The sequence below is a fragment of the Esox lucius genome, chromosome 10 (assembly GCF_011004845.1).
Source record: "Esox lucius isolate fEsoLuc1 chromosome 10, fEsoLuc1.pri, whole genome shotgun sequence".
NCBI lineage: Eukaryota > Metazoa > Chordata > Actinopteri > Esociformes > Esocidae > Esox > Esox lucius.
In genome coordinates this window covers 13,337,561-13,349,041 of record NC_047578.1, presented here as the reverse complement: position 1 = coordinate 13,349,041, position 11,481 = coordinate 13,337,561, and the positions used below count along the sequence as shown (strand labels likewise).

At 43.4% G+C, this 11,481-nt stretch overlaps 2 protein-coding genes across 3 annotated transcripts; one reads left to right on the top strand and one right to left on the bottom strand.

Annotated features, from left to right (window-relative positions):
• Positions 1-388: 388 nt before the first annotated feature.
• sdha (succinate dehydrogenase complex, subunit A, flavoprotein (Fp)) lies at positions 389-7,680 on the bottom strand. The gene is made up of 15 exons (XM_010873487.4): positions 7,565-7,680; positions 6,597-6,674; positions 6,281-6,442; positions 5,766-5,909; positions 4,483-4,647; positions 4,178-4,326; positions 3,872-3,996; positions 3,471-3,639; positions 3,108-3,303; positions 2,654-2,828; positions 1,955-2,073; positions 1,743-1,854; positions 1,430-1,560; positions 1,085-1,198; positions 389-973 (listed from the first exon to the last, which is right to left on the bottom strand). The coding sequence occupies exons 1-15, from the start codon at positions 7,622-7,624 to the stop codon at positions 887-889; spliced, it is 1,986 nt and encodes a 661-aa protein (XP_010871789.1). The 5' UTR covers positions 7,625-7,680; the 3' UTR covers positions 389-886.
• A 237-nt stretch (positions 7,681-7,917) lies between these two features.
• Positions 7,918-9,467, top strand: ccdc127b (coiled-coil domain containing 127b). Of its 2 annotated transcripts, none has more exons than XM_010873488.3 (3): positions 7,918-7,974; positions 8,175-8,300; positions 8,578-9,467. In XM_010873488.3, the coding sequence occupies exons 2-3, from the start codon at positions 8,180-8,182 to the stop codon at positions 9,267-9,269; spliced, it is 813 nt and encodes a 270-aa protein (XP_010871790.1). In that variant the 5' UTR covers positions 7,918-7,974; positions 8,175-8,179; the 3' UTR covers positions 9,270-9,467. The 2 variants fall into 2 exon arrangements, with proteins under 2 accessions (XP_010871790.1, XP_034150704.1); XM_034294813.1 differs by lacking the exon at positions 7,918-7,974 and adding an exon at positions 7,994-8,084.
• The last annotated feature ends 2,014 nt before the right edge of the window (positions 9,468-11,481 follow it).

Sequence of the window (11,481 nt, the reverse complement as noted above, 5' to 3'; positions counted from 1 at the left end):
GGGGTATTACACAGGTATATATTGTAGCCCCTCCCTTTCCACTTGGCATGGAGCTAACACACTTTTTAATCCAGACTAACACATATCATAGCAGTTCAGTGCAACTGGACACTGTATCAATTCATAAGGTTAATGGAACTTTGAGGATAGTGTTGATTAATGTATTTACATTTTAAGCACAGCTGATGTGAGCGGTGACCGCTGTTTGAGAGTAAATGTTTCCTACGTGAAAGATAATTTTACATAAGAAAATATATATATAATTTTAAGACACCAACTCCGGGATGATAATGCTTGCATCTGCGATTAGTACATTTCAGATTGGTCATGGCATTGGGAAATATGAAGCACCAGTCACTAAGCTTATAAAATGAATGACTAGTCACTCTCAGAAAGGAAAGCTTTTGTTTATTTGAGCATATTGGAAGATAGGACCTATAAAACATCAAGCGTCCACAATCAACAAAACTTCCCACAAAGCTGAGAAATGTGATTCTCTTTAACCATTAAAGGCCACAGAATGAAGAAATTGAGTATTGTCAGGATCTTAAACATGCAGGGTTTTTTTTTCCTTCCTCAAATGTGACTGCTCTTAACATCTTTTTACAAAAATTCAATATTTAAATATTAAATATGTATTTATTTGCTTGTAAGAACTATAGCGATTGTGGTGGATGTTTACAGTAAACGCAAAAATGCTCAAGTTCGCATAATTTACGTAAGTTTACAGTAATGTTCATTATCAGACAAATATCCCAGTTCAATGATATAATATGAGTAATAGGAGAAAATGAGAATATGGTCGCAACGTCTTGTAAAGCATAACTGAAAACGCAACTTCTGATCATAAATAAAAGTTGAGTGGCATCACATCGGTACGCAGGGCTTAATAGGAACGAATAGCGGGTGGAACAGCAGCACAGTCCTCAGCATCCAGTGAGTTGTCAATAACTGGCCTGTATTTTAGAGTTACCTGTAACACAAGTCAATAATCATGTCCCATTAATCCTGTTCGGTATGTTTAGATAATTTGGTTAACAATCATTTAGCATCTGTTTTTCTTTTCCCCGGAAAAGGTACTTACCTTCCCAGTCTTAGGATCTACAGTGGACAAGGTGTGTTTCCTCCAGTGCTGCTCTATAGGCTTCCTTTGCTGTCCTGCTAAAGGCTTTGTATAGTCATACTCATCCTCACGGTCCTGCAAGGTTACACAGATATCTTTCAAAACCACGTCCCAGTTGGCAGAACGGCTAGAGTGAATTATCAGCCAAGGAGTCATTTTCTGTCAACGCGCGTTTATTTCAGCTCCCACGATATTAAGACCCATCTACTGTAAAACACAACCACCATATTGTCTGCATATTCCTAATATCACGTACCTGGCAGCAAGTTCATATTGCAGGTCAGGCCAGTGCGGACAGGATCTTACCTTAAAGTCCTCTCTGGAGTGGGCTCCTCTGCTCTCCTGGCGCTGCTCGGCAGAGTTGATAGTCTGCACGGCATTCAGCATGAGGTTCTGCAGCTCAAGGGTCTCCACCAGGTCAGTGTTCCACACAATGCCTGAAGCAAGCAGAGAGCGAGAGAGAAACAACTTGACCAGCACTGCTTCTGAACACCTCCGTTTATGTTTGATGGGTTTTTCCCCCTCCACTACTGCAATTGCAACATTGGGAGAACAAAGACCCTGCAAAGACACGGCAATCGAAAGACAATTCATATCACGACAAAAACGGGAATGAGACCTCTGTCAAAGGTCTTGATGTCATCCAATGTCTGGTAGACGGCGTCCATCTTGTCACATCCCTCCTTCAGAACCTTGCCGGTACGGAACACAGCGGCGTGGTTCTGCATGGTCTGTCGACATTGAGGAACAAAGGCTCAGACGTGTCATTATGTTAACCACCATTACTAATAGAGTTGGCGACTATCCAAAGTGAATTCCTATTTGTTTTACCTTCTGCATGTTAAGTCTGATCTCGGAGGTCCTCAGGGAGCCGTTAGCAAACCTCAACCGGTCCAGGTTGGCCACAGACTCTTCTCCTGCGTTGGGCTTCAGGGGGGAGAGCTTCTCTCCTTTGGAGACATCACAGTGCCAGGATGGGTATACTTTTTTTCTATCTATTTTACTTTAAAAACACATCAATCCTTTTATACATATTTATTTTCCTTTCCAATTTAGTTGAGTCCAATGTCCACCCTATGGCCTTGCCACACTGCAGCAACTAGCAGCGAAATCAGGAGAGTTGAAAATTGAGACGTGTCCTCCAAAGCATCTCTTGCCATGCCTTTCTGCGTATCACATTGCAAATCAAACTGGCTGACATTGCCCTGCATTGGGATGCATTGTCAACAGGGATTTCCTGATTTCATCACACTCTAGCAACTCCCATTAAGCAGCTGACTGATAAAGCAGCATGGAAAAAGCAGAATGGCTAAGCACAGAAGCCCCACAAAAGGGCTTGCTGCAATGTTTAAGGATGAAACTGGACACAAAGATATTGCATAAGGGAAGAAAAATGGTCATGAAACATTTTAAAATTAATCTCCTATTCATCTAGATAAGTCCCATTCAGGAAACAATCTTTGGGACGATGCACAGGCTTTCGTGTTGATGCCATGCAAGGTCAAGCAAGCAAGAGTATTGAATGGTTACCTGGAGTGCAGATGTCAGTGATTGTGTGAGCGCAGGCCCGCCCAAACACCACAAGGTCCAGCAGGGAGTTGGCTCCTAGGCGGTTAGCTCCATGGACACTGGCACAGGCAGCCTCACCGCAGGCAAACAGCCCAGGCACCACCTTGTCCCCCTCCTCAGGCGTGTGAGTGATGACCTGTGGAGAACAGGACAGACAGCCGCAATAAAAAAAAGCTTGTGGTACAGCAGACGTCCTAGCCACGGTACTTCCAAGCCTGCATTTCTTTCCCTTTTGTACTTGAGGATGTATAAAAAAAATGGGGACAACTCCTTACCCTTAAAACACATGAATTAATTACATTGAATACCTTCTAAGGTAGGATTTGCATAATCAATCTAGGGCAGGTGGAGTTTTAGGACAAAACTGTTATAGAGGACATGCGGAAATATCGCCCCCACGGGTACTTCTAGTGACCTGTCCTTTGTAGTTAGTGGGGATCCCACCCATGTTGTAGTGGACAGTGGGCAGGACAGGGATGGGTTCTTTGGTGACGTCCACGCCAGCAAAGATCATGGCAGTCTCAGAGATGCCAGGCAGGCGTGTGGCCAGCTGCTGTGGGGGGAGATGGTGAAGCTGCAGATACGCATGGTCCTTCTCTGGGCCACATCCCCTAAGGGGCAGACAAACAAAAGTGCTGTCAACATAGGAGACCCCTTTCACAGCGTGCAACTTACAGCAACGCGGGACCATTTATGTTGGTGAGTAGGTTCCATATGAAATACATTTCCTGTAATTCCAATAGCACAGACTTTGTCATTGCTAAAACAAAGATCTTACCTGCCCTCTCGGATCTCGATGGTGATGGAGCGAGACACAACGTCTCTGGAGGCTAGGTCTTTGGCGTTGGGGGCATAGCGCTCCATGAAGCGCTCGCCCTCACTGTTGATTAGGATTCCACCCTCACCACGGCAACCCTCGGTGATCAGACAGCCAGCTCCATATATACCTAGCCGGATTCCGTTACATCATAGGTTACATGAAACCAGCACAGGCACCCAAGGACTTGAGTTCACACCCAATGACATTTAGTGTGATTATGCAACTGCAGCATGTGCACCGACCGGTCTGCCGGCCCTCAGACTTATCCAACAACAATATTCAGCTATAGATTCTATAGCGTTGACAATCCACTGCCTAGCAAACAGGACCGTGTTGCCCATCACACACGGGATACTGACCTGTGGGGTGAAACTGGACAAACTCCAGGTCCTGGCAGGGCAGGCCAGCGCGGGTCACCATGGCGTTACCGTCTCCTGTGCTGGTGTGGGCCGACGTGCAGCTGAAGTAGGTACGGCCATAGCCTCTGTAGCAAGAGACAGAAACGGGGGGAGCCCTTTAAAATCGCCATCAACAAGGTACATTCGGGATGCTCATTTTAGCAGTAAAACTTTGTTTGACTGGTATGACAAAGATCACAGATTACTTGAGACGAGCCTGAATAAGTTAGCCACAGAAGCGGTCTACTACAGAGAGCAGGTACAAACCCTGTGGCGATGACTGTGTTCTTGGACCGGAAGCGGTGGATGGACCCATCCTCCATACACAGGGCAATCACTCCCTTGCACTCCCCATCCTCCATCAGCAGGTCCAGGGCAAAGTACTCCACGAAGTAACTGGTGTCGTACCTCAGAGACTAGACCGAGACAGAGTGATAGACGAGTGACTTTCACATCCCGGGTAATAAGAGAGATTATTCTCAGTAACGGGGGATTAAGACGGCCTGCAGATCAAAGTGAAGGCCATATAGCCCAACTCCAAGCGGCTGATTTTGGGGATGTGCACGACCTACCCGTCCGTAGAGTGTGTGTAGGAGGGAGTGGCCAGTTCGGTCAGCCACACAGCAGCACCTGTGGGCCTGTCCTCCTTTGCCATATTTCAGACTCTGACCTCCGAAAGCCCTCTGGTAGATCTTGCCATCGTCGGTACGGCTGAAGGGCATGCCAAAGTTCTCCAGCTGAGGACATTGAGAGGAGCATTCAAATCCCTGGCGCGCCAACTTTCAGTCACTTTCACAACAGGATGGCCGACAAATGAATTATAGCAGGGCTCAACGTTAAATTGACTGGCCCCAAACATTTTTTACTGTCCCTCCTTACAAGTTGTAATTTATCAGTGTTACCACATATAACCAAATATTTTTGTAACTTAACATGTTTAATCCTTTATGAAATGCATTCTGTATATATAAAACTACAAATATGATGTATCTTTAATCACATTTCTAATTTTAAAAATGAATAAAAACAACAGTCAACAAAATATATGATTTTAAACCAAACACTGACTTATTCATCCCTGGGGAACAAGGCGAATGGCTGGTCCGTCTTAGTTACTATGTATGCGACTGTTTTAAGTTGTGCAATCACCCAATGGGCATCTGCATTTAAATTCCTGATCAGTACAACCAAGGGACCTGAAGATGGATTGTCAGCCACCCGCTTGACTGTCATGCAGACCAGGTGCAGTTTAATATTGCCATGGCTGGTTAGGGACTGTTTGTGAAAGTTGTCAGTGCCTTTGTAAAAATACCCACATTTGTCCACTCCAGTTGTGAATTTACGACAGAAGACAGTGCATCCGAGTTCGAAGTCAAAACAGGTAAATTATTTGTATAAAAATGTTTGCTTTCGTTTGAGCTCATAGTTACCCTTCGCTGCCTTCTTCAATTGAGTGTTTCGAAGTTTTGATTTATTGAAAAACAATACCAGACAGCCACGCGTCACATCACTAACTCTTAACATCCGACCAACAGTGTGTGAAAGGAGCTGCAATGTAGTCCTTTGTGCGTATGCCAGACTACAAAACAACTGGAGGATGTAGAGTTTATATTGTGCTTATTTTTGTCAATTTCTTTTCAGTGGCCCGATCGGGACAGTGACTTGCTAGTTTTATTAGTCTCGACTTGAGTTTTCACTGGCCCCGGGCCATCGTTATTGTCCAGACCTGTATAGTATTTTGGCTAGCTGAGTAGTTGTCAGGATGAAATCCACTGATTAGCGATTATGTTTTCCACATAAAAATGTGATAATATAATGTACAAAATATGTTCATAGGCAGTTGCTATTTTCTTACCTCTACCACAGCATGTGGGGCCTGCTCTGTCATGTAGTGGATCGCGTCTTGGTCTCCCAGCCAATCAGATCCCTTCACTGTGTCATAGAAGTGCCATCTCCAATCATCATTCTCCATGTTCCCAAGGGCTGCATTGATCCCACCCTATTATCCCCAAAAGGCAATTTTAAGGAACGTTTAAAAAGAAAGTAACTTACCAGTAATGATATGATAGTCATAGTTCTATTTTTTTCTATGTACCACCATTTTCTTAAAGGTTTTTATTATGCACTGAAATTCACAATACAATTAATGGGGTCCAAAAACAAATAATAGGCATATTGTTGTCAGTGCTCCCTCAGCCAAAGACAGACTGGGTCAAGGCTGGTTTCAAAGTACATGATACGTTTGAACTTTGGACTTATGTAGAAATTGCTTGAATAGGTAGCCTAATAGCAAAAGAACACAATGAAATGGATAATACTAGCTTAACACCATTGCTAAGACAAAAACCTTGAATATGAGACTTGGAATACCTGTGCAGCCACTGTATGCGACCTGGTGGGAAACAGCTTAGTAACACAGGCTGTGTTGAAGCCAGCCTCAGACAGGCCAAAAGCAGCACGCAGTCCTGCCCCACCAGCACCCACAACCACTGCGTCAAACTCATGGTCTACCACTGGGTACTGTGTGGAGATCTGTAAGGAGCAGCAAAACATATAGTTCCATTTTAACTTTTGTCCTCAATACAGAGTTCCGTTATTATAAGCAGACACAGTAGGAGTTAATATTGTACATGTTCTTTAACTGAGTAAGCACATATCTTAGTTCTCAAGAAATATGGATACTTACACCATCTGACACTTTAGCATTGCTTTTTCCATAAATTGAGAAGTGGAGCTTCCTGGAACTCTGGGATACTGCAGGTAGCTAAATGGGAATATAAATCATAGCTACTGATTACAATACTCTTGTTTTAAGTCAATGCATGCCCTTACTATGGGCCTCTAATGTGTCTAATGTCTAAACGTGTACTGTAGTTTCTTTAAGGTTTTAAAATGAACCAAAAACCAAGCCAGCTTTTGGTTGCATAGTGGAGGCGAGGATACCGCAAGAACTGCCTAACAATTACATAGCTAATCACAAATAATAGTGCTTCTTAACATCGTGCGTAGTCTCATTTGAAATACAATGGTTCGCTAAAGTTAACGTTTTTATTCCTAAACAAACCTCATCAAAACAAACCTGGTCCCAATTAGAGACGACTAACTATTGAGCACCACCAAGTCGCCATAGTCTCACCCCCTCTTAAAATACATTAAATACATTATGGCAAAGAGGTATTATGATAAAACAAATAAATGATTGACATCACAAACACTACAGTACCAGATTCAACCAACACTTGATTGGTTAGCTGGCTACAGTGCTAAGACCTTTTTTATCTAACTTCCCTTGCGTGACCTTCATTGTGTGCTGATATTTACTGTACTACTACCGCGAAGGTTCAATTCACTCATTGCAACAATCCAAAAGGAGATATAAATGTTCTACAAACCTAGTCGTCAGAATTTAATTGCACGGATATATTAATCGAAAACCTTTAAATATGTTTCAGAAATGAAGACAGCTGCCTCTTTGAATAGTAAACGATACACTGTGTAGCAAGGCAGCACGCTAGCTAACTACGACAGTCCTATACCTTGAATGATGTTACAAAACAAGGTGGTTTAAAATATCAGTTATGCCTATGGAGACATTCATTAAACCTGTAGTTAATAGTGACATTGTAAACTATCCGATTTTCTCCCATCGCTTACCGCTTTAGATGACAGGACCTTTTTAGTCAGGACACGGGAGGCAATACACACCGCAGCCATGATGACGATTGGCGCTTGCTTCGTCTAGGAATCTGCGTTACCAAACCTCAGTGACACTTCGTAGAGCTGTGCCGGAGCATACCATTTTATGAGGGGTTACTCCAGTCAAAACGACATTTAATAGTATTAATTAGTTAATTAAATATTGATCAAATCAATAACTTTCATATAAACTACTTAAACATGTTATTAAAAAAATTGGGAATTATTATAATTGTCCTTAAGTCACTCTACTGACAATACAATCATGTTCAACTCCCCACCACAAAAGTCTACTTCGGAAATTACGGATCCGGAAGAGGCGATTGTATTTCGAATTGAAGAGACGTTCTTGAAGTTGTTTCAAGGGGGTAATTTAATTCATGAGTTTTATGTCAATGTTTTTCCACGTTTTGTGTGTCAGGGGCAAATAAGTTGTTTTTAATTCAACAGAATCGTGAACAATTTGTTGGCAGTTCATGTAAGAGGCAGAGGTCATGATTACCGTATCCTCTCTTGTGAACCCAATGCATTACTGTTGTAATTCTTTAAACCTATGCTGCTATTGCAGGCCAGATGAACAACCTGAATGACCCTCAGGAATGGAACATCAGACCAGAGCGGAGAGGGGATGGTGGCGATGGGAACAAGTGGAACTATGCCCTACTGGTGCCCATAATTGGACTAGCTGCCTTCCGTTAGTAGTACTATGCATATTGTACGAACTGCGTCTTCAAGACTGCAAGAGCTAAGAGCGGCGTGCGGGTTATCCAAAGTAGATTTGACAAAGCCATCCACAGAACCTAGCAGTTAAAATGTATAAACAGATTCAGTGTCCCAATTATTACGGAGAGCACTCTAAATGCACTTCCTAAAATCCAAGATTGGCATTACACATACCAAATTGATGTAGACCTTCATCTGAACACCTTCTCCCACAAAGACAGACATATAACAAAATGTATCTCTTTCAGGCTGGATTTGGTCCAGGGAGTCACAAAGGGAAGTGTTAGAGGTGAAAAAGAAGTATGATAAGAGCATGCAAGCCATCCGCGATGCCATGGACAGGAAGTACAAAGAGACACTGAGAGAGAACCGTCAGGAGACGATCCACTTGGAGCTAGAGCTGGAGAAGGAGAAGAACCGTGCAGAAGGCTACCGCCAGGCCATAGCCTCACAGAGCCAGCAGCTGATGGAGGAACGCAGAAGGCTTAGCCAAGAGCGTGAAGCCTTGACTGGAGAGAAAAGAAAAGCACTGATGGCAGGTGCCACTGGGGCCCTCTTACACATGGCTCTGGAGAGGGAGAGTAAAAGCGAGTGGCACAAAGGAGCTGTGGCTGCACTGAGGGAGGTGGAGGAGGGTTTGTTGAAGAGACAAGAGGCCTTCTGCAGCATTCTGGTTCCCCGGGAGAAGAGGCTGGAAATAGAGAGAGATGTGTTGGTCAGAGTTGTCCAGGAACGGTCTCTTGCCCAGCTGGACATGGAGAGCGACTTAAAGGACATTTTTAGAAATGACAGCCAATGTGCACATTACCTGAACAAGGACAAGCACAATAATGGTAGTCTTATGTGGGTCTATCTTAGATACTGGCAGCTGCAGGTCACACTGCAGAAGCACAGAAGGGCAGAGGCCACGTTATTGGAAAGAAAGTCTAGCAATCTTTGATGTTGCAAGGATTATCACTGTATAGTGCTTATTGAACCTATATAGTATTTGCCTGACCCTTAACCTCAGTTCATACAGTACCAGTCGAACATTTGGACGCACCTACCCATTAAAGGGTATTTCTTTATTTTTACTATTTTCCATATTGTAGGATAATGAAGACATCAAAAATATGAAATTACACATATTAACCCAAAAAGTGTTAAACAGATCAAAATACATCTAATATTGTAGATTCTTCAAATTAGCCCCATTTGCCTTGATGACAACTTTGCACACTCTTTGCATTCTCTCAACCAGCCTTGAGGTAGTCACCTGGAATGCTTTTCCAACCGTTTTAAATATGCTCAGCACTTGTTGGCTGATTTTCATTCCCTCTGCGGTCCAACTCATTCCAAACCATGTCAATTGGGTTGAAGTCGAGTGATTGTGGAGGCCAGGTTATCTGTTGCAGCATGACCACTCTCCTTGGTTAAATAGCTCTTACACAGCCTGGAGGTGTTTTTTGATTCATCATCCCCTCCATCATCATCATCCCAATCCCCAAGAAGCCAAGGATCACAGGATTTAACGACTATATACCTCTTGCCCTTACCTCTGTGGTTATGAAGTCATTTGAGCGCCTTGTACTGTCCCACCTCAAGACCATCACTTACCCTCTACTAGATCCACTGCAGTTTTCCTACAGAGTCAATAGGTCTGTGGACAATGCAGGTAGCATGGCTCTTCACGTCATCCTCCAGCATCTGGACTCCCCTGGAACCTATGCCAAAATCCTGTTTGTGGACTTAAGTTGCAAATTCAACACAATAATTCCCGCTTTGCTCCAGGACAAGCTATTTCAACTGGGAGTGCCCGAGTCCACATGCAGGTGGATCACAGCTGGGGAAGCAGCATGTGAGGCTGGGGAAGCACCTGTTCGAACCCCTGACCATCAGCACCAGCTCCCCTCAAGGCTATGTCCTGTGCCCCCTACTCTTCTTCCTGTACACCAACAGCTGCACCTCCACTCTGTCAAGCTCCTGAAGTTTGCGGATGACACCACCCTTATGACTTATTTTTGATGGCGACGGATCCGCCTACAGGTGGGAGATTGACCATCTGGTGTCCTTGTGCAGTCAGAACAACTTGGAGCTCAACACCCTAAAGACTGTGAAGATGATAGTGGACTTCAAAAGAAGCCCAGTTGCTCTTCCCGCCATTGCCATGGGTGGCTCCCCAGTGAACTCTCTGGAATCCTTTTGCTTTCTGGGCACAAACACCTCGCAGGCCCTCAAGTGGCAGCTGAACATCACCTCTCTTACAAAGAAAGCACAGCAGAGGATGTACTTCCTAAGACAGCTGAAAAAGTTTAACCTGCCAACAACTATGATGGTGCATTTCTACACTGCCATCATAGAGTCCAGGACGCGGAGGCGAGTGGCAATGATTGGGGCTGATCCTTCTCACCCCGGAATTGGACTATTCAGTGCTCTCCCGTCTGGCAGAAGGCAGAGGTCTATCAGGAACAAAACCTGCCCCAGGAACCAAATTGACTATAGCCTGCTCCCAACATACACACACAACCCTCAACGGACATATCTATAACCCTCTTCCACATACACACACAACCCTTAACTGGACACAATCTTGTACCTTACATATACTTTTTAGTTGTTTTAGTAATTTATCAGTACACAGTCTACTATTTTTATGCTCAGTCCACTGTTCTTACTTGATTTTACTTCCCTTATTCTTTTTGTATTTATTGTTGCACCAACTGCCAGAACAAATTCCTTGTTTGTTGTGAAACATACTTAAAATGTACGTACAATCAAACCTTGATTGTTCTGTTCAAAAACAAATTATAGTTCCACTAAGTGTAAACAAGTGACCTTTGTCACCAGCAAAGTACCCCCACACCATCACACATCTTCCTCCATGCTTCATTGTGGGAAACACACAATTTAAAAGCATTCAAGGTGGCTACAAAATTAAGCTGGTTGAAAAAACTGCAGTGTGCAAAGCTGTCATCACGGGAAACAGAGACTATTTTGAAGATAAAAAATATAATAGTATTTTTATTAGTAAAAAAAAAAGGTTACTATATGATTCTGTATATGTTATTTGATAGTTTTAATGTCTTCTTCAATAGTAAAGATCAAGAGTAGATTAAATATCTCAAACTTGCATGCTTGTCTTTGGGAATGCTAAATAAAGTACCACAGTGATA